Source organism: Barbus barbus, assembly GCF_936440315.1.
Source record: "Barbus barbus genome assembly, chromosome: 47".
NCBI lineage: Eukaryota > Metazoa > Chordata > Actinopteri > Cypriniformes > Cyprinidae > Barbus > Barbus barbus.
In genome coordinates, this window is record NC_136725.1 from 16252895 (window position 1) to 16274982 (window position 22088).

The 22088-nt window shown below is 34.1% G+C and overlaps 2 protein-coding genes across 2 annotated transcripts in view; one reads left to right on the forward strand and one right to left on the reverse strand.

The window, feature by feature from the left end:
• Positions 1–186: 186 nt before the first annotated feature.
• On the forward strand, positions 187–11341 carry LOC306865375 (adhesion G-protein coupled receptor G2-like). The gene is made up of 25 exons (XM_079409937.1): positions 187–429; positions 1891–1988; positions 3021–3556; positions 3662–3731; positions 3855–3899; positions 3992–4059; positions 4397–4458; positions 4809–4830; positions 4934–4971; positions 5069–5196; positions 5419–5524; positions 5659–5753; positions 6574–6793; positions 6994–7150; positions 7495–7665; positions 7909–8037; positions 8132–8177; positions 8285–8388; positions 8490–8611; positions 8706–8977; positions 9077–9176; positions 9369–9652; positions 9868–9969; positions 10062–10202; positions 10769–11341. The coding sequence occupies exons 1-25, from the start codon at positions 365–367 to the stop codon at positions 10873–10875; spliced, it is 3288 nt and encodes a 1095-aa protein (XP_079266063.1). The 5' UTR covers positions 187–364; the 3' UTR covers positions 10876–11341.
• LOC306865377 (gamma-aminobutyric acid receptor subunit rho-3-like) overlaps positions 11241–22088 on the reverse strand; it is a 25239-nt gene continuing 14391 nt past the window's right edge. The window contains exons 4-9 of the mRNA XM_079409940.1: positions 21641–21864; positions 20349–20431; positions 18464–18601; positions 16174–16326; positions 15341–15534; positions 11241–12825 (exon numbers count right to left, since the gene is read on the reverse strand). Of these exons, the coding sequence (XP_079266066.1) occupies positions 12517–12825; positions 15341–15534; positions 16174–16326; positions 18464–18601; positions 20349–20431; positions 21641–21864 (1101 nt within the window). The 3' untranslated portion in view covers positions 11241–12516. The remainder of the gene's footprint in view (positions 12826–15340; positions 15535–16173; positions 16327–18463; positions 18602–20348; positions 20432–21640; positions 21865–22088) is intronic.

Consider the following 22088-nt stretch of genomic DNA (forward strand, 5'->3'; position numbering starts at 1 on the left):
ATAACCCAATATTCTTGTGCATAAAATATAAGGGTATATACTGAAAAATAGGATTATTAAAATGATTTATTGATTTACAGTTAAAGTTTAGCTTTGCTAGAGGGGAAGCATACTTCCTGTGCTTTGGAGGCTGGGTGTGTGTTGAAGTTCTAGGTTAAGGTGGGCGGTGCACATAACTTAGTCTTCATTGATACACGTCACAGGACAGTGGAACCTGAGCGCCTTTGACATTACTAAGAAACTTTTGTCTGTCTTAGATTTTTCTGAAGTCTGGAAAGGCACGTATTTGTAGGTGAGTTCCTGTTATTCTGTGGGAAATCAGAGACAACAGAGACATATTTTTGTGTGAGAGAAGAATATATCCATGGTTTGGTGTGTCAGTACAGATCATGATGCGAAGCACAGCAGGGTGTCTATGAAAGTGAAAAGGTATGTGGCGTAAAATGAATTCATATTAATTGTGAATGAATAAATACATATTTAGTGTTCATTTTATGATTAAAATTTAACAGTGTGCTGAAAAAGACCTTTTGTGCAAATTAAAAAATTCATTATCTGTTGGTTTGGTAATGTTTCATGTTATTTACATGAATTTATTTGATATTATTTATTGTTAATTACAGGGGTAGTACATTTTTAATTCAGTTATGCATTATAATTAATTTGTTATATAAATGAATTATATACTGAAACATTACTTTCAATGGTAAGTTATGTAATGAGAGACTAGTTAAACCACTGCTACCTTATCAAATAATCAAAATACTGTCTAATTTAGAATAGCTTATATATGATATTCAATATATGCTACTTATGTGAAAGATATTAAGACCTTTATCTAGCAAGGACAAATTAAACTGCTCAAAAGGGACATTTATGTTACAAATATTCTGTTTCAAATAAATGCTGTTCTTTAAAACTTTATATTTATTCATGATTCCAAAAAATGTATCATGGTTTCCACTAAAATATTAAGCAGAACAACTTGAGCACCAAACCAGAATATTAGAATGATTTCTGAAGGATCACGTGGCACTGAAGACTGGAGTAAATATACATTTTAAAGTACATGAAAATACAGTTAAAACAGCTATTTTGTATTGTAATAATATTTCACAATATTACTGTATTTACTATATTTTTGAGCAGAAGAAAATTTCAAAAACATTTCTTACCCAAACCTTTGATTAACTTTTGGTAGTGTAAGTTTGGGAGTGTTCTTTTAAAAATGATCAATATTAAAAATGATGAATTCAAAAATATTTAGCATTAGTTTGTGCTTTTTAGAGTGAGAATTTTGAACATTGCCGCAAAAAATATGGTTACGTTTACATTACATTTATGCATTTGCTAGCACCATGCTGTATAGTTTGAGTTACAGGAGGGCTAATTTAGCTATTCATTACTATACTTTTTTCTTCTTAATGCCTGATCTCTGATAACATTTACTTTTACATTAAATTAAAAGTTTTACATTAGATCAGGTCAATTGTATTTATTAGAAATGCACACCCACCATTGATTTTCCATTGGAAGCTCTTGACAAATCAGACTAAGGGTTAAACAAATGTTCTGTAAATTAAGCCTTATGTGTTTATGATATGTATTAAGTTAGGTATTAATTTAGCCATATTGAAGTAACTGAATGAAATGTGAATTGAATTGTACCAGGAAGCGGATGTGCTGAAACGTCATGTTACCTGTCGAAGTCTTTTATTTGGGAGTCACGTCATGGCCAGTGTATTGACTTAAATTGTCAATCACTACAGGGGTGTGACAATCACTACAATTATATTTAAAATGCACCAAATTTAATACTTATTACTTTGAAACTTTTGAAGTCATTTTTTGTCAGTTGCAAAGTGAGTGAGTTTTTTGTGTATCTTTTAGAGCAATGGCGACTAAACGATTGAGTAGATGGAGTTTTGGATTCTGGAGCCGTCTGGATTATGTGTTTTTCCTGCTCCTGCTCCTGCTGTGCCATCCAGGTGAGGTCTGATGCTTGTATAAGACAAACCTTTGATCATTATACAGCTCTATTTAATTTCAGGGATTGTCCTCCCGTTTGTTCACCTATTATGCCACAATACTACCCTACATTTGAGTTTATAGAACAAAGCTAGATCATGATGAAATATAATATCTGTTTACACAATGTATGTAATATTACACAATGGCTTGTGTAACTTCTAATGGCGATCAAGAGGTTTTCAATATCCTGCATCCTGCATTTGAACATTTGCAACCTGCTATTGAAAAGTTCTAATTTATCTAATTTTGTAGAGTTTTTGCATGTTGAATGTCACAAATCTGTCCAGTGAGCTGGAAATAGTACAGAATCTTAAATATTTTTTATTCATGTTACATTATGATATTTTTTAAGCCTAACTTTTTCAGTTTACTTCCAGATTTTGAATCCAAGATTTTTTATCACATTGCATATGAATTTATTTTTTATTCAAATTATATGAGCAGTAATTTGTTCAGACTCTTGTCTCTCCTAGTGTAAAGAAGAACATTTCAGAAATATTCAGTATTCCTATAATAGGAGCGTATCTGAGTCACGTAAAACATGGGCTCTGATCACTTTGAAACACAATAGCTTAACTGAACCAACCATACAAATACAGCTCAGTCAACCTGCTGGACATGTTTTAGTCTGGAACAAAACAAAAGCCAGTTTCACGCTTATGAGTCACAGACAAAAAGAAAGAGATAGATAAAGAGTAGGCCTTGACTGGAGAAAAAATAAATAAAGGCTGATGATGCTTACCAGAGAGACTGATATTTGATTCTTTGATAGACAAAATAATGAAGTTTCCAATAGCTGTGTAGTTATTTTATTTTTATTTATTTTTTATAAATGCCATACATTTTTAGTTGAATTAAATATAAATAAATACATACAACTAATAATCTGATAGAGAACAAATTATGTCGTGTCTAAATTCTTATAACATCATGCATGTTATAATGATACATAAATTGTAATTGAATCTTTTCTGTATTTTTTCCTGCAGTAACATCGAGCACAGGATCAACAGTGAGTGGAGGAACCACAGCTGACACTACCACAATGCATTCATCAATAACCGCAAGTCACAGTATCTCATCAACAGTGTCATTAACAACAAGCAATGTTACTGTGCAAAATACAGCTACAGTGGTGCAAACCACAGTCACATCTTCTAACATAAGCACAACAGGGGAAACCACGCCAGACACATCCACTGCAAACACAACTCCTTTTGAAACAACTGCACACTTCACATCCACTGCAAACACAACTCCTTTTGAAACAACTGCAAACTTCACATCCACTGGAAACACGACTTCTTTTGAAACAACTGCAAACTTCACATCCACTGGAAACACGACTTCTTTTGAAACAACTGCAAACTTCACATCCACTGGAAACACGACTTCTTTTGAAACAACTGCAAACTTCACATCCACTGGAAACACGACTTCTTTTGAAACAACTGCAAACTTCACATCCACTGGAAACACAACTTCTTTTGAAACAACTGCAAACTTCACAACATTTACAGCAACAGTAAGTACTACAAATACACCATTATTAGCACCAAAGTTCAATTTACATCCTACAGTATGTTATCAAGCACCATATTAATAGACACATTACCAATATCATCTTCAGCCCGAACCATCGTCCTCCACCAATATAACTGATACAACACCAACCATTAACCAAACATTAACATCAACTGGTAAGACAAGACATACAGTGTAAAGATCGATCTCTTTGTGTACCAAACCACAGTTTACACTTTCTATCATGTTAATTTTTACATTTGACCCCCTTTATCTAATATTCATTCATTCTTGTCTAGTTACAGCACCCGAACTTTGTAACTTTTCTCAAAGCTGTGAGAATGGTTAGTATCACAACGTCAGCACACATAATAGCTTAGTTTTCTGTTAAATTGAAGGAATACAATGCATAAATGGCTCTTTTGGTTTTTATTAGCATTTTACTGGATGATCGTTAAGGTAACAAGAACACCCGGAAGTGATCCAGCATCCATTCCAACATGGGTAAGTTCAGGAATGATGATACTGAGTTCACTCATGTCATACTGAGAAGATTTTAATTTATATCCTTTCATTTTATAATATAGATATAGAATAATAAAGGAAACATATTAAAATGTAAAGTTTTATTTATCAGTTATTTTGTTTTTGATATGTTTATGTATTTTAACATATAACATAATACTTATACATATATTAAATATAACAATATTTTACACAATAATATTTTTTATATTCATAACTGAAGGATATATAAAACAGTGTCACTGTTAAAGCACTTTACATATATTCTGTCATTCTTTTGAAAATAAGTAATTTAACTCTGAAATATGTTTTCCAGCTTGAGAAGCTTTACACAAGCAACATAAATGCATGTTGGGAGAACACAACTACCAACATAAGGTACAGTACACTGTAGTCACCTTTTCTCATGAATAAACTTGTACATGTGTTCTCACTTTAGGCCCTTTAGACATGACAGTACTTTCAACTGGATAATATTTGTGATATGTAATTTGTCTTCTTTCTTGAGCTTCAATTAAATCTATGTTTTTATTATTATGCATTAATGGCCATTAATTCCTAAAGTGAATTCTTTCATTTAATAGGGTATGTTTAATGAGTTTTCAGTTGCCATTATTTTCTGACCTTCATTTACACAAAGCGAAGAGGGTGAATCCACTGTCAACAGGGCTTACTGTGCTTCAAAAAGATGTGCAATAAATTAATCTGGTCTTCTTTCTGTTCCGCAGTACAGCGAAACCCACGTTTGACGTAAGTGCAGATTCAGTTTTCAGTGCATGCAGCACATTTTGTCTTTTCATGGGATTTCATATAAGAAGCATACACTACATTTGCTTTTATTTTCCATTACTAGGGCATGGAGGTCACATGTGATCCAAAAAATAGTACACAGTCAGTATCAAATGCTGCTCCCATCCATATTAAACATATTCAAGCAGTAGATAAAATCCTTGTGCTTCTCTTTCATCATCCTGGTGTTTTCTGACAGGGATGCACAGTGCAATATTCTTCTGAAGCTGATTGCACCTGCCAATGTTTGCTGCATTAAAGACGCTGTTATGAAGATGAACTCAGAAAATGTCAACTTCAGTTTGGTGGGAACAATAGAAAGAGTGGGTTAGTAGAATTCTCCTAATTCTTGACTTTTAATAACAGTAAATTATTTTATTTATTTATTTTTGCTTAGAATTAATATTTTATATCGTTTTAATGTAGAATAAAAGCATTGTGTATAGATTGTTTCCATCTTAGAATAAAAATAAATTGTACTATTTCAGTATCACGTAATCTTTCTAAAAGATGTGAGTATTTGAGTGGAATGGATATGTTTTTGCACAGGTGTGTGTGCAGATTATATAGCAAAGGTTGTAGATGGACAATATGACAAATGCAATCAGACAGTCAATACTGCTGTATGTGCAGCACAACCACAGAACATCTCATGGTAAGTTTACACACAGACTGGAAAAGAATGGTGGATCATGTTTACATTAATGCTAATTGAGTAAGGTACAACCCATATTTCTTTTATTAAATACAATAATTTTTACATACTTTTTTTCTCTTTATTTTTTGTAGTGGAAACAGTACAAATGTGATTTTTCCACTGGATACTGGTTTTCAGAAGAACTGTTCTACTAGCCCACATACGACAACTCCTCCATCTTTCACAAGTAAAACTGGGATATGTGAGGGCACATTTAACCCCAAATATAAAAATTACAATGTCAAAATGCACTAAAATGTATTCGTACACTTTAGTTTGGGGACCAATTCTCACTATTAACTTAGTATTAACTACAACTTTTGCCTGAATGAAACTCCTAATTTGCTGCTAATTAATAGTAAGGTAGTTGTTAAGTTTAGGTATAGGGTTAATGAATCTAAAATGCAGTCATGCAGAATAAGGCATTAATAAGTGCCTTGTAAGTACTAATAAGCAGCGAATATGCCAGTAATATGCAGGCTAATAAGCAACTAGGTAACAGTAAGAACTGGTCCTTAAAATAAAGTGTTACCTTTTTACATTTTATTTTATGTTTAAGCAATTGAAGACTATTTTAGGACCATCATGTTTTTTTCATATTGTGACTTTATTTTTAATGACAATTAAGCAAATAAAAAATACAGTACAATTTGTTCTAAATAAGCTTAAATGAAAGGCAATGCAATAAAAAGCAACATGATAAACAAATACTATATATTTTTTTCTTGCATTACAGTACTGACCGTGACTTTTTTGCATTACAGTAATAAAAATTGACAATAACATCCTAGGTTTTATTTTCTTAATGCAAAATATAATTTTCTATTTCATTCCTGATTTGGGGGTAAAATGTGACCCAGACATGTTTTTGACAGGCTTAATGAGATTTACCTTGTTACTCTGTCACAAATTCAATGTAATTATTAATGCTGTTTATAGAAAGAAAAGCCAAAGGAATGATCAATCGACCAATCGGCTGAATTATTTACCTCTTTCTCTTTGTATAGTGTCTACAACCACGTCAGGGACACTAGATGCTGAAGGATTGTTGAAGTTGAGTGCAAATGCCTCTTCTTTAAACGCCTCTCAGGTGGAGCAGATTTTATCACAGCTAGAGTCACTCCTCTCTGGGCCCAACGTCAGCCTGGCTCTGGCAAACACCTCCGTCAATATTGTCAACAACCTCCTTGATGTTCCTGTAGCTGTAATGACTCCTTTCTCAAAGAGGTGAGACACACTCGTCTGTGGCCAGGTTTATTATTATTTTGTCCCATTTATTATGACATAATAGTAAAAGAATTACGTCAAGCCTTAAAAAGGCCAATCTATACATTTACCTAAATTAAGCTTTAAGTATACATAAGATTCAGTAAAAAATATTGTCTGATACACTGTATACAGTCAAGCTGTTTGCCTCTGGTTACTAGGGCCATTGGGGTTGTGGACACAGTGGGTCTTAAACTGGTTGTATCAGAGACGAGTCAGTCAATACTTTCACCATCACTGGCTCTGGCAGTGAAGAAAGTCGATGGCACCAACTTTCAGGAGACGTCCTTCTCCTTAACTGAAACATCTAACGTGCAGGTAACATTTCCATCATTAATTCTTATTCATCTTAATTCATAATTAAGTTTTCTTCATATGTAGGCTGGCCCTGTACTGGTTTGATTGGCATGAAATAAATAATTAAATTAAATTAGATTAAATTCATATTTTTGAGTATCTCAGTGTAGCCTTTGCCAGGTTAACTGCTTTTATTAAAGCAGTTTTTATTATGCACTTTTGACAATGATCAATTTTATTACACTTTATATACTTGTCATGGCTGTATACACTACACTACACAAATGAAGTGACGATACTGTACAATGTTTTGGGTTTCATGGGTCAGAGTAGCTGATTTGGTTATGATGTGTTTGACATTACAGATTCGAAGTAACCCCAGCATGGAGACTGAAGACATCATGGTTCAGGTTCGGTCCACTCCTCTGGGTTCAGTCATCCTCCCGGCGTCCCTCACACAGAACCTCACAGAAGATCAGCAGCGGCTCGCATCCAGAGTCCAATTCAACTTCTTCCAGAAGAGCACCTTCTTTCAGGTCTGATACAGAGCACTGCTTTTAATTCAAATTAGTTAGCTTTGTATTAAGATGACTGCTGCGTATTTGAAATAGCTGAATGGTATAGTGTGAACTGATAGGATCTATGACTTATTCTAGATATTATCTGGCTAGCATAACTCAAAACAATGTTTGTTTTTCTGTAGTTATTGTGTTAAAATGTGAATCTGATCAGAGCCACAAATATCTCTGAACTCTTTTTTTTTATATATTTCTGTGTAGGACAAAAGTCTGGGTGTCCGTAAACTAAACAGCGGGATTGTGGGTAGCAGTGTGGCTAACCTGAGCATCTCCGCTCTACAGAAGGAAGTGCTGATTTCCTTGCGAAACACAGGGCCCATTCCGGTCAATGTAAATAACATTAATATCACAACAAACACAAAACAGATTTGTTCTTCAATACAAGGCTGCTTTTTTTTCTTACTCTCTTTTCATTCCTCCACAGGCTAACTATGTACCTCACTGTGTATACTGGGACTTTGGATTAAATGGTATAAGTTGTCTTGTAATGTTCCCTTCCTTACCAATAGACTGTTTTTAGGCAAGGGGTGGGGGTGGTTTGAAATGTGTGTTTTAACCATTGGTCTTTGGTTCACAGATGGCTCGGGTGGCTGGAATTCTTCTGGGTGCCGTGTGCTTAGTTCTTCTGCTGAAGAAACTCGGTGCGCCTGCAATCACCTTACCAGCTTCGGTATTCTGCTAGTGAGTTACAGCACAAAGAATTTACATCACCTCACACATCCTTCTTTAATGTTATATTCAGATTCTTTGGGATGTTATCATAATTGTGTTTTGCCTGACAGGACATTTCCAAGACTGAACCACCTGGACCACATGCTAAAATCCTGACATACATTACGTACATCGGCTGTGGCATCTCAGCCATTTTCCTCTCTGTCACCCTGCTCACATATCTGGCCTTTGGGTATGGATCCCTCTGACCAGTGGAGACTCACCATTTACCTTTGTTTTAAGTTAATCTGTCTATCTATATAAGCCTTCTTTTTGTCTTATGACAGTAAACTGCGCAAAGACATCCCGTCTAAGATCCTGATTCAGCTGTGTTTGGCCTTGCTGCTGTTAAACCTGGTGTTCCTATTGGACTCCTGGCTGGCTCTGTACCCAGATGCCGTGGGTCTTTGCATCTCCACTGCTTTTTTCCTGCATTATTTCCTGCTGGCGTCCTTTACCTGGATGGCACTGGAAGCTGTCCACATGTATCTGGCCCTCATCAAGGTGTTCAACATCTACATCACCCGCTTTATGGTCAAGATAGGACTTGCTGGATGGGGTACGTGACTGATTTGTTTGTCTTTTGAAGGCTGCTTTTTTTTAAATAGTTTAGTCTGTCTGAGGGCAGATGAGCTCATAATGTTTTGTTTCTTTAAAGGTATTCCTCTTGTGGTAGTCATAATTGTCATAGCTATTAACAAAGACCACTATGGCCTTGTGACATATGGGAGGCATGCAGATGGATCGACTAATGATTTGTGAGTAATAATTCAGATTTTTCTCTGCACTATGCTGATATGAAATATATAATAAATATATTCTATATAAATTATAGAAAATACAAAAATATATATATATTTTTTACTTTTAATGTCAAATTAAACCCTACTGAATATGTTTTTTATCATTTCTTTCATGCTTTTCTCATACAATTTGTTTTCTCCCCACAGCTGCTGGATAAAAAATGACATTGTCTTCTATGTTGCTGTGGTGGCGTACTTCTGTCTTGTCTTCCTGATGAACCTCATCATGTTTATCGTGGTGATGATCCAGCTGTGTCGCATTAAGCAGCAGAACCCTCAAAATGTACAGAATCGCAGCAGCTGGCAGGAGATGCGCAGTGTTGCTGGACTCACCGTGCTTCTGGGCCTCACCTGGGGCTTCGCTTTCTTCGCCTGGGGTCCTGTTAACCTGCCCTTCATGTACCTGTTTGCTATTTTTAACACTTTACAAGGTAGGTCCCAATTTGTACACCCTATTTGCTTTCTTAAAAACGTCTCTGGTATTAATGTGCACTACTTATCATTGCAAGTTATTATGAAGAAAAGTAAAAAGTGTGGTTTTACATTACGCAACCCTCTGTGTCAGAGTTCCTTTGTGGAATCCATAATAGGGTTTATTTTTAGCGTTCTGATGGAATGCTTACGCTAATGTACCTGTTCCCTGCAGGATTCTTCATCTTTGTGTTCCATTGTGTCATGAAAGAAAATGTCAGACGACAATGGAGGACATACCTGTGTTGTGGCAGCTTGAGGCTGGCAGAAAACTCAGGTATGAGGCCTTTAGATGTTCATGCAAGTGACTGACTTGCTTTTATGTAGCATATTTATCTAATTACTGGTCTTCTCTCTATTATGTAACAGAATGGAGTCGCACAGCAACTCAAAAGATAAACAAAACTACCAAAAAAAGAGGGTTTTCATTCCGCTCGGCGAATTCTAACAATTCTAGCTCATCATTCCTGAACCATGACAGCTTGGCATCTGATGGGCCCTTAGACGTCAGTGAGTATTACCTGCTAAACAGGCTGTGTTAATCATCCTTTCACGTGGTTTTTACCTGAAATTTCTAGTTTAAACAGCAGGTGATGCTAACTGATCTTTAACTTTAAATAGTGCACTTTCAAGTCTGTTTTCAAAAAGGGGGGGGGGGGGGGGGGGGGGTGACAGTTAAGGGGTTAAACTAGACAGAACAGAACCTATTATTAAAGGAATAGTTTACCCCATAATGAAAAATTCCTGGCCATGTAGACGAGTTTTTTTCATCAGAACAGATTTGGAGAAATTTAGCATTATATCACTTCTATATGCAGTGAATGGGTGCCGTCACAATGAGAGTTCAAATAGCTGATAAAAACATCACAATAATCCACAAGTAATTCACATGACGTTAGCAAATTTTCTTTTTTGGGAGAACTTTCCTTTAACTATTTAATGTAAATAAAAACATATTTTATTCTTGTAAACATTTATAGTTCAAGATTACATCTGAATGTTAAGCTATTTGAATAATCAGATTAGTTCTATTGTGAGAGAAGTGCAAAATTTGAGCTGTTTGTCTGTGATTGCAGGCAACCCGATGGACGACAGGATAATAACTGCAGGAGAAGAGCCCAGCTCAGGTTCTGACGTGGTATTGAATGAGATCAACAACCAGTACCGACGTCAAAGGTCATAATGAATGAACTGATCACGGCTGGTATGAGCGTGTGTGCATGTATGTGTGTGGTATGGTCTAACGAAACACTGTATTTCACTGCTATTTTAAATTTACATAAAGTATTGTGTGTTGTATACACAACAGAAATATTACTTCAAATAAGCACTTTAATTAATGCAATTAAATAATGAAGTGACCACAGCAATGCAAAACCTCTTAAACCAACAACAAAAATATTATCTGATGGTTTAGGTTGCATAATTTTTCTGTGTGTAGTTGGATAATCGTGCAGTTGGAACAAATTGGATAATTGTGTATGAAATGAAATTATATGCTTAAAAATTGTTAAATGATTTTATATATCTGGGTGAGTCTGGAACGTTCAAAATCATGTATGTTGTCACATGTATTTTATTTTTGTATTTTTATGGCTTGTCAAAATAATAAAATGTGTAACATAAGAGTATAACAAAACAAATACAAGCTGTAGAGTGTCTGGTTGATAGTTTTCTTCACAAACACACACATGCATTCAATCTGCAACATACTGTAATCAAAACAAATGATGGGGTATAGTATTATGGAGGTTTTTTTGGTGTGTGTTGCTTATATGGCATACAAAAGCACAATTTGATTAGCTGGATGCTACACAGTTTCCATGAATCAGAGTGCACAGGTTTTTAAAAGTCCTCCAGGAAATAAAAGTTATATTTACAAGAGGTAAGGCTTCTACTGAAACAAAATGTTCAAGAGTTTTGTTTGAGGCAGTTAATAGTAAATATATCCCATTTTATTATCTTTTGGACAGATGAAAGTCTGTCTGTTCACATTTTTCATTAACTATAATGTTGCATACTTTGTCTAGTATTATGCTTTCACAGATTTCAGATCTACCCACAGCTATATAGAATACCTTTTTTTAAAGAAATTAATACTTTTATTCATCAAGGATGCAATAAATTGATCAAATATGACAGTAAAGACATACTGTTGCCAAAGATTTCTATTTCAATGAAATGCTGTTGTTTTGAATGTATAATTTCCATAAAAATATTAAGCAGCAAAGCTGTGTATATGTCATGAGTGAAATGCTCAACTGTGATTGGTCCCTTTACATGTCTCTCAGACAGCTGCTTCCTGTTCAAGTGGGTGGTTCCAACACAAAAACATGGCCTAAACTTTGATGAGTCAAAAGTCCTAATATGCGAGACTAGCATGAGGGTTCATTTATTCAAAAGTTATAATTCTTGAGCATATAAAGAAGGTTGGCTTGGTTACGAGATTCTGCTCTCAGATCTAATGAATTCTAGAAGATAAAGCTGGGGTGGTGGATGGATCCCATAAGAATGGTCACAAACGTCAGGTAAGCAGCTGTTTATACAGTATATCCTTGAATGAGATGAACATGCTCCTTGTGTTTGAGAGTTTATGATAAAAGACATTCCTTCAAATGCTATGAGAAATGCAAAACATTTAAGAGATCTCCATATCTCCATCTGGATCTTTCTCCAGTTACACTTAAACAAAACTGTCTACTTTGTGAGGTCACTTGTGCTTATTGTCAGAGCGTTCATTTTGACAGCCATCACAGGCCCAAAGTTCAACTGTCTTGTGCAATATTATTACAACGACTGATCAGAAAAAACTCCAGCTACTCGATCAGGAGTAGATACACCAGTAGATGATGTTGAAGAGAAGATACGCCACTGGAAAGATGATCCTGGAGTACGAGTCAATCATGTAGCTGTTGCTCATTATGAATCTGATGTTTTTGCCGACTGAGCGTTTCCTCCAGAGCCTCGTGCCTTCGGTGGGTGGAGGCTCGGTGGAGGAGGCTCTGGGCGGGATGGTCCGCGTCGTGCTGGGTGTGGTGGGGAGCTCGGGGAAAGGCGATACATCTAGGCCTATATCATCGTGAAAACAGCCGTCATAGGCCATAGCCTGGGTTGCGTCGTAGGAAACTGGAAGCTTTGGTAGGAAGAGAAATGTGAGAAAGTAAATATCTTCTTTTATGGAGTGCAAACAACAGTGATTTAAAAAAAAAAAAAAAAGTATATTAATTTGTAAATTATACATTGAAGTCAATGTAAAATACCATAAATCATTTGATTTGAGCCGTTACTACTGTAAAGCATTTTCCTTCATTGCAATAATTTGTTTTACATTTTTAATAAAACAAAATCTAATTAATTTGGTTATTGTTTTATTTTGTAATTATTATTGTTATTATTTTGGCAGAAAGATATGTTAGGCCAATTAAAGTTTTTATTTATATATATTAGGGATGCACGATATTATCGGACTGATATCGAAATCGGCCGATAATGACTTTAAATGTAAATATCGGCATCGGCCTGACATGCAAAATTATGCCGATATATCTTGCCGATAAGGGGAAGGGGTTAACTCGCATGTGCTCAGGGTGTGCTAGCGATTAGATCACGTCAGCAATGTGGCTCATTCTTGAAGCAAAGTTTTGTCTGAATGATGAATAGATTGACTGTTTTGGATCGCTGCATTTACATTTACATTTATTCATTTAGCTGACGCTTTTATCCAAAGCGACTTACAATTGCTATATATGTCAGAGGTCGCACACCTCTGGAGCAACTAGGGGTTAAGTGTCTTGCTCAGGGACACATTGGTGTCTCACAGTGGATTCGAACCCGGGTCTCTCACACCAAAGGCATGTGTCTTATCCACTGCGCCATCACCACCCATCATTTAATATGTGAAGGCATGTACAGAATGACGCGTTCGGTGTGGGATAGAGTAAACAGTTATAGCACAAGCAGGGGCAGCAGTGACAGCCTCCCCCAGGTCCTAATGCCCGTTCGGTAAGTAGTTTTAATAGTAGGGGCGCTGTTGGCCTACTTCTAATTAAATTAAAAGTAAAATAGCCTACACAAATAACATTTAGACTGTGTTTCTGATTAAATAAAGCAGTAATTGATGTAATAAAATAAGTATGTTTTGATTTAATGGTCAGAAACTATAGCTTACATGAAAAAAAAAATCACAAACATGACACTTGTAAATTAAATCATTTTATATATACTGATTTATTCATTAATGTGTAACGTTTTATTTTTTAAACAAATCATGAGCTCTAAAAGATTTTCAGAATTTTTACAACTCTTTTGTTTTAGACCATCTACAAATGTTAAATCTTAAAATAAAATATTAGGGTTAACACTGCATCTTTCTGGGGGAAAAAATGCAGCGATTGATATAGTTGATTTATATTTATTTTCAAAGCTTCAATGTACTGTTAAAAAACCTTTATTATTTTTTATTTAATTCTAATAAATAAGTTCTTGTTAAAAACTAACCAAAATTAATAATATTTTGCTTATAATTTCTGCACAGGAGAGACTTGGTGTTGTTTCCAAACAAAATAAATATATCGGTATTGGCATCGATATCGGCCAAAATGAGTTGAAAAATATCGGCATATCGAATATCGGCAGAATTCCAATATCGTGCATCCCTAATATATATATATATATATATATATATATATATATATATATATATACAATTATTATTATATTTTTAAATACATGTTATAATATAATATTAATTAATAATTTTATTTCTTTCAAAATCTCTCTGTATTTTTTAACAACATAAATAAAATAACTATATGTATATTATTTATTAATGAATTATTATTTGGCAGAAACTATGGTTAGCAAGGTAAATTTTTGTTAGGCCAATGAATTTGTGCTGACTCTAAATTTGATATAAAAATGATCCAAAAACAAATGTATTTATAATATACTATTTATAAATTACTTTAAAATACTTTGATTGCTGTTTGATCTCTGTTTATTATTATTTATTATTCAATATATTTTTAGAACAATTATAATTAATAATTGTATATATAATATAATAAATATATAAAATATATATATAAATTATAATTCTAATTTTTTATTATTGAATAATAAATTATTATATTATTATTATTATTGTATTTTGACAGAAACTATGGTTACCATGGTAAATTTTCTTTGAATTAGTGTTGCCTTAAATATACCATAGGGCAATTTGTAGCGATTCGAAGTGAATATTCAGTCTTGGTCATAGTTACCAGAGCAAATAAAATAAAAAAAAGATCCAAATATAAATGTATTTATAATGTATTTTTTTTACTTTATATTTTTATTGGTTTCAAAATCTATTTTTATTCTTTTAATAAAATAACATTAACATTATATATATATATATATATATATATATATATATATATATATATATATAATGTCGTTATATTATTTATTAATGTATTATTATTGGTGTTGTTGATGTTTTGACAGAAACTGTTGTTACAATGGTAAACTTTTGTTTGAATTTGTGTTGCCTTAAAATGACCATAGGGGGCGATGTGTAGCTTAAAATGGAAAATTCAGTCTTGGTCATAGTTACCAGAGCAAATATCACCATATAAAATCTCTGATCAATCCGTGACCCTGACCTTTCCTTTCCGAAGTTTCTTCATCTCTTCCACCGTGGTGAAGTAGTTCACAGCAGCATATTCAATGACCGACAGGAAAACAAAGAGGAAACTGGCCCAAAGGTAAATGTCCACCGCCTTCACATAAGACACCTGAGGCATTGACGCTGAGACTCCTGTTATTATAGTAGACATGGTCAACACGGTTGTGATTCCTGTAGCAGATCCAAAGAAACAGAAAGAGAGAGGGCAGAGTAATGAATAAGAAGCGGGTTCATGAGAAACAAAGATAACATGTTAAGAGGAAGTTCATAAGTTCAAACATGAATGTTTCCATCTGTTGCATCTCACACAAGAGTCCCCAGCAGATTATGGACAGTCAAATTGGGTGTAAAAGGAAATGAAAATGACATTCAAGTACAAATGTTCTATAAATTAGTCACTGTTTTTTCCAAATTCTCACACACAGTGTAGGTTGCAACACTTATAGTTCTTCTTAAGAAAACATGAAGACACATTGTGTGGATGACTTCTGCTATTGTGACTCGCACTGGGCTTGTGCTATGATATCATTGACATTTATGAAAAGAGCAACTTCCTGGCTGGGTGTCTAATGCCTGCTGGCCTGACTATCGAGGTATTTTTGAGGTAATTTAATTCTGTTCTCTCTAAACCAGTTTGTGCTTGTTTGTGGAGAGTGTAATAACCAGAGAGAACAAAGTAAATACACAGCTCACTGTTACCAGCCCACCTGAGGCGATATTACAGAAACTTCCTGTCACACGTCTAATGCTAAGATCTGACAGGTTAAATAGAACTTCTAGATTTCTAGATTGTAAAATACGGATGTTTACCGAGAGAGACACGGGCCGGTACGGCTCTCCTGTCGATCCAGAAGGACACCCAGGAGAGCATGACCATTAGCATTGTGGGAAAGTATGTCTGCAGCATGAAGAAGAATATGTGTCTCCTGAGGATGAAGTTTATGTACAGCCTGTTATACCAGCCTGAGAGAAACAGAGTATGGGACATTAACTGCAGATATTAAGACAATAATTAAAGAAAGAACAATATTAAACTTTATTACAAATTAAAAAAAAAAAAAAAAAAAATTCTCAGAATACACGTCCCCATGAATTACTGTTGATATATTTAACAGTATAATGAACTTAGACACGTCATTTCATACATATATAAATATTCAGAAAATAAATATATATTTTAAATTTTATTTTCATAGTTTAAATTAGGGATGTAACGATTACCGGTTTGACGATAAATCATGATAAAATTCCCCACGGTTAGTATTACCGTTTCATATTTTAATTATCATTAAAACCGTATTCGATTACCACGATTTGAACAACTCACTATAAATAAATACTGTCCGGCATAAAGCAGAGTGTTAACAGTGTCACGAGCGCACAGCAGCAGAGTTTCATTCTGAGAGAAAACGGCGGAAAAGATGGGAGGTTTTAAAAGAGTGCTGAGGGAATTATACAAATGAATATATCAGTGAATTAATTATATGAATGTACCTCTGAAGGATCTGACTGTCTTCTGAAACGATTCGATGGCATTTTGTTTTCATCTTAGCTCCATATAAGACCTAAAGGAAGTGTTCTTAAACACAATACTGCTTTGTTCGCGGACTTCACGTGAATCAGCTGTAATTCAGCTTTTCCGTATAAAGCGCCACCTGCTGTCAGAGACTGGATTTACAGACACTTATTTACATCCAGCCTGTGTGCAGTTTCTGTCTGGCCAAAAAACGGACCAAATTTGCATGCCCTGCTGTAAATTTTAACCGGTTGATGAAAAACAAGCTTATGTGGATTCTACACATTTAAACAATTCAGTTTACCTTTATATGAAACTTTTTCAAAGCTTTATTTGAACATTTACATTATTTATTTGAACATGCTATTAAACTGGTGTCAGTCAAGTTGTCATTTAAAATCCAGACCTCATTGGTAATGTTATTGTTTTAGTGATTATGCAAACAAAAAGTCATTTTATTTGCTGTTTGTTGATTTTTAAGTATAAAATTTGGTGAAGTGATTTATGTATCGGTACTTTTTGAACATCTCCAGCACATTTTAACAATACCGTGATAATACTGATAACCGTGATAATTTTGGTCACTATAATCGTGATGAGAAATTTTCATACCGTTACATCCCTAGTTTAAATATAAATCAATTAATCCATCAATCTGTTATTGGCACAAATCTTCTACCATAACATCCAACCCAAAACACTTTCATGGAAACGGTTGAAATTTAAATATTATGGATAATTTCATTTAATTTAGTTTGGGATCAGTAAGATATTTAAATGTTTTGTATTAAGCCTCTTCTGCTCACTAAGGCTGCATTTATTTGATGAAAAATACAGTAACATTTTTCATCAAATAAATGCAGCCTTAGTGAGCAGAAGAGGCTTAATACAAAACATTTAAATATCTTACTGATCCCAAACTAAATTAAATGAAATTATCCATAATATTTAAATTTCAACCGATTTCAAAATATTATTGCAATTTAAAAAGACTGCTTTCTGTAATTTATTGCTGTGATGGCAAAGCTGTATTTTCAGCAGCCATTACTCCAGTCTTCAGAGTCACATGATCCTTTAGAAATCATCCTAATATGCTGATTTGGTTCTCAAGAAACATTTCTTATTATTATCAGTGTTGAAACCCGTTGTGCCGCTTAATATTTTTGTGGAAACCACGATGCATTGAATATTTGATTAAGAGCATTTATTTTAAATAGATTTTATTTAACAATGTAAATGTCTTAACTGTCACTTTTGATCAATTTAATGCATCCTTGCTTAATAAAAGTATTAATTTCTTAAAAAAATAAAGATAAAAAAATTACCGACCCCTAATTTTCAAACATGTGCTGAATTAGTAACAACTTCTATTAATTTTCCCACATCTAATGAAATATCTAAGATATGGGGTAACAGGTTTCCTGAGAATGTCCCAAGACAACAAGGGAAAGAAAAGCACTGCATATATCCACCCGTTTCAGTCAAGAATGCTGGGAAATCTTATTTCTCTCTGTTGGTTTGCTTTGTTAAAGCACATGGTAGTATGATAATAAAAGCATGCAGGAGGAAGTGAAGCACACATACCGGTGCTGCTGTAGAAGGCTAGCCCGAAGGAAGGGTGGAATTCTTCAATAAAAAACTGCGAGAGTGCAATCTCGTCAGTCCTTAATGAATCGTTCCCATTCTTCCAATAGAGCATGAGGTCGTTCTCATTGTAAGCGTCTTCAAGAGAGCAAAAAAATCAAAGGTGGGAAGGGGAGTGGGGAGGTGTGAGACAGCAAACTCTCTTTGAAGATACATGGGCGGCACTCCTCAGGGGAGAGAACACCGAGCATCCACAACCAGCTCCGCCATCTCTCCTCTGAAGCGGAGGCCCATGTAATTCTGTGTGTCATGGGTGAAAGACACAGAGATATGCAACTTTGAACCAGATCATCTGTGCAATTATTTATATCTGCAACAATGAAGCCTGTATCAATCAGGGTTATATGATATACCACTAGCAAGCCAGAAACACATACAACTCTACTATTAAATGAGTAGTTCACTCAGAAATTAAAATTATGTCATCATAATCATAATATTTATTAATATTATTTGAATCAGCTTTTACTTTAATATATTCAGTTTTTATTTTTACTATTTTTTTGTGTTGTCAAACGATTAATCGCGATTAATTGCAATCCAACATAAAAGATTTGTTTACATAATACATGTGTGTGTACTGTGTATATTTATTATGTATACACGCATGTATATATTTCAGAAAAATATGTTGTTTATATATTAAATAGATGTATATATATAAATTATTAATATAAATATATACATGTAAATATTTTCAAAATATATACTGTATGTTTGTGAATCTATATATATATATATATATATATATATATATAATAAATATACAGAGTATTGTGTTTTATTTCTATATAGGATTAATGAATTTTTCAATTCAGTTTGAATAATTTGATCATTTTAACTTTAAATTATTTAGATCAGTTATGTCCAAAGACAACATTTCTCTAGTAGTTGTGTACATTTTTAATCAAATATTTATATTTTATTTTGACTACCAAAAACAATTATTAACTGACTCATGACTTGTATTCTAAACCTTCTGAAAGTAACAATAGCTTTGTTAAGGAAACAGGACATTGTTGTAAAATTTGAATATATGCACCCATAAGTTTAGTCAGGTTTGACGCCAATGATACTAAATGCCAAAAACAATGGGTTATCACTGAAAATGTATTTACATTTGGTGTGATATGAAAAGCTTGTTAAAGTTGACTGGTCCTGGTAATAATGCATACACCATTAAAAGTCTGGGGCTGGTTTTTGGTGTTACATGATCCTTTAGTGCTTAAAGGTCCTTGCACAAGTCTGATTTTCGTATGCGTCTTTTTCATATTCGTCATCCTTTCCCATCAAAATGCTTGCTACGGATGCGAAAACGCAGAAAATCGAACCCGGTCAGATTTTTTTATGACGGACGAAAGTTTCGGACGCAGTGTGTAAACGTGACTGACACAACGTGAGGTCGTATTTATTTTTCAACGTGCAAAATCTTCGGACTCAGAGTGCAAAGGCCTTTAGAAATATTATTATTATAAATGTGGATAACTATTGTGCTCTTTAGTATTTTTTTGGAAACCATGATACATTTTTTCAGGACTCTTTGATGAATATAAAATTCAAAACATTAATTTAAAATCTTTTGACAAGGCTTTACTGTCACATTAAATTTCTTCTTTTTGTGCTTCGCACAAGAAATGAAGGCGAGTAAACAATGACAGAATTGGTCATTTTTGGGTGAACTATTCCTTAAACACAACATTAGGCTACATTTAGGATGTGTTTACAGGTATACCGAGAGCGTAGTGCTTTGACTAATGATTTCCTTGTGCTCTGTTGATAGTACTCACTGATGAGTGTACATGCACACACAGACGGTCATACTTACAACTCTCCAGCTCTAGAGAGCAGTTCTGTGTGTCTAGAGGAAACCTGCTGAAGTCCATAGAGCAGAGAGCCGTCACTGTGATTCTGCAATTCACAATTCAGTACAGCCTTAACAAATCACTTACAATGAGACTGGAAAAGTCCCTTTAAAACGTGACATGTGATATTGAGCTTAGCAAAACATCAAATCAAGGAAACAATTCAGGTGAACTGAACTGAAAACTGATCCTGCACATACTGTAAACTGGCTCAGGCACACCTGACCATGCACACATGTCTACACTTGCAGCGCATGCTGCTAATTCTTCTAGAAAAAATTCAGAAGTATTTAAACGAAAACCACACCTCATTTGTCAGTTGAAGTATGGGAATTTGGTCACATAAATAACTGAAATAATCACTGAAATAACTAAAACCAAAACTGAAAAAAAAAACTAAAATATTTGAAAACATTAAAATAAATGATTAACAAATAAACTAAAATGAAAATATAGTTCAAAATAACAAAGCCAATTCAAAATAATATCTCTAATAGTATATAAATAATAATTAAATTAAATAACACTTTTTCTGATATAAAAATGACAAATTTTCCCATAAAATGACCGTTTTGTTGGCAATTAAAATTTAAAATCTAGAACTAGTATGTACAAATTATAGGCCATATTTCAAATCTTCTGAAACCATACTATAGATTTGTTTGATTAATAGACTAAAATTTAAATCGCAATTCACTCATAACCCTCCCCTCCATTGAACAGTTGACCAATGCAACATGATCCCAAAACCAAAGTTGAATAATATTCATGAACCAACTCGGGTTCATTGGAAAGAACCGGCCCAAAAGAACAGTTATAAATCAGTCTGATCTGCTTCTCAAGTTCAACTCACTGAACAAATCATTTAGACTGTGTGAACTGATTCTTCTGGTTCACTAAATGGAATCAGCTCAAAATAATAATAACTGAGATTGTTTTTTTACTCAAAGCTACTGTATGACTTCATAAGACTTCATTTTTTTCTAATTTTTTGGAGTCGAAGTTATTATGAACTGTTGTGGTATGGAAAAAACCTAAGGGAAATTGTGTGTTCAACAGAAGTCATACAGGCTTGGAACGAAGATTTGGGTGAACTCTGCTTTCATGACAAAATTTACTTCAAAGTACAGAGCTGAAAACATCTTATTTCCTTTCCTGTGAAATCTTAAAACACAGCTAAATGCCTCAGGGAAACTGCTAGTTTCACAGCTGTTGTAAAAACATCTGGTTTAAGGAAAGTGGCTTCATGCGGTACCTGACACTGTAGAGAATGTTTCCATCTGGATGAACTCTGAGCATGATGTTTTCCATGGTGGTGTCGTGAATGAAAGAACGCTTGGAGTGAACAAAGAAGACGTCTGGCACCCAGATCTTTTTCACCAGACGAGCGTCAAACGTTCGGCTTTTGTTACTGCTGGAGGGGAAGGCCAGTCTGTCGTCCTGCCAGTAATGCCTAAGGTACAAGGTCATGGTAAAGTCCTATGCCCAGAAAAGACACGAAAAAGACTTTGTCAGTTTGCATAAGCCACTCCTTTATACTTTAAATGTCACTGTGTATATATGATTATAACTGGAGCCAAACATTTGCATTTATATTATTTGCATAAGGAAAAAAATAAAATAAAATAATACTATAAAAATAAATGAATGACATTAAGTACATAAAGGTATGCTGAATGAAAACGTCTATGGATTTAGCATGC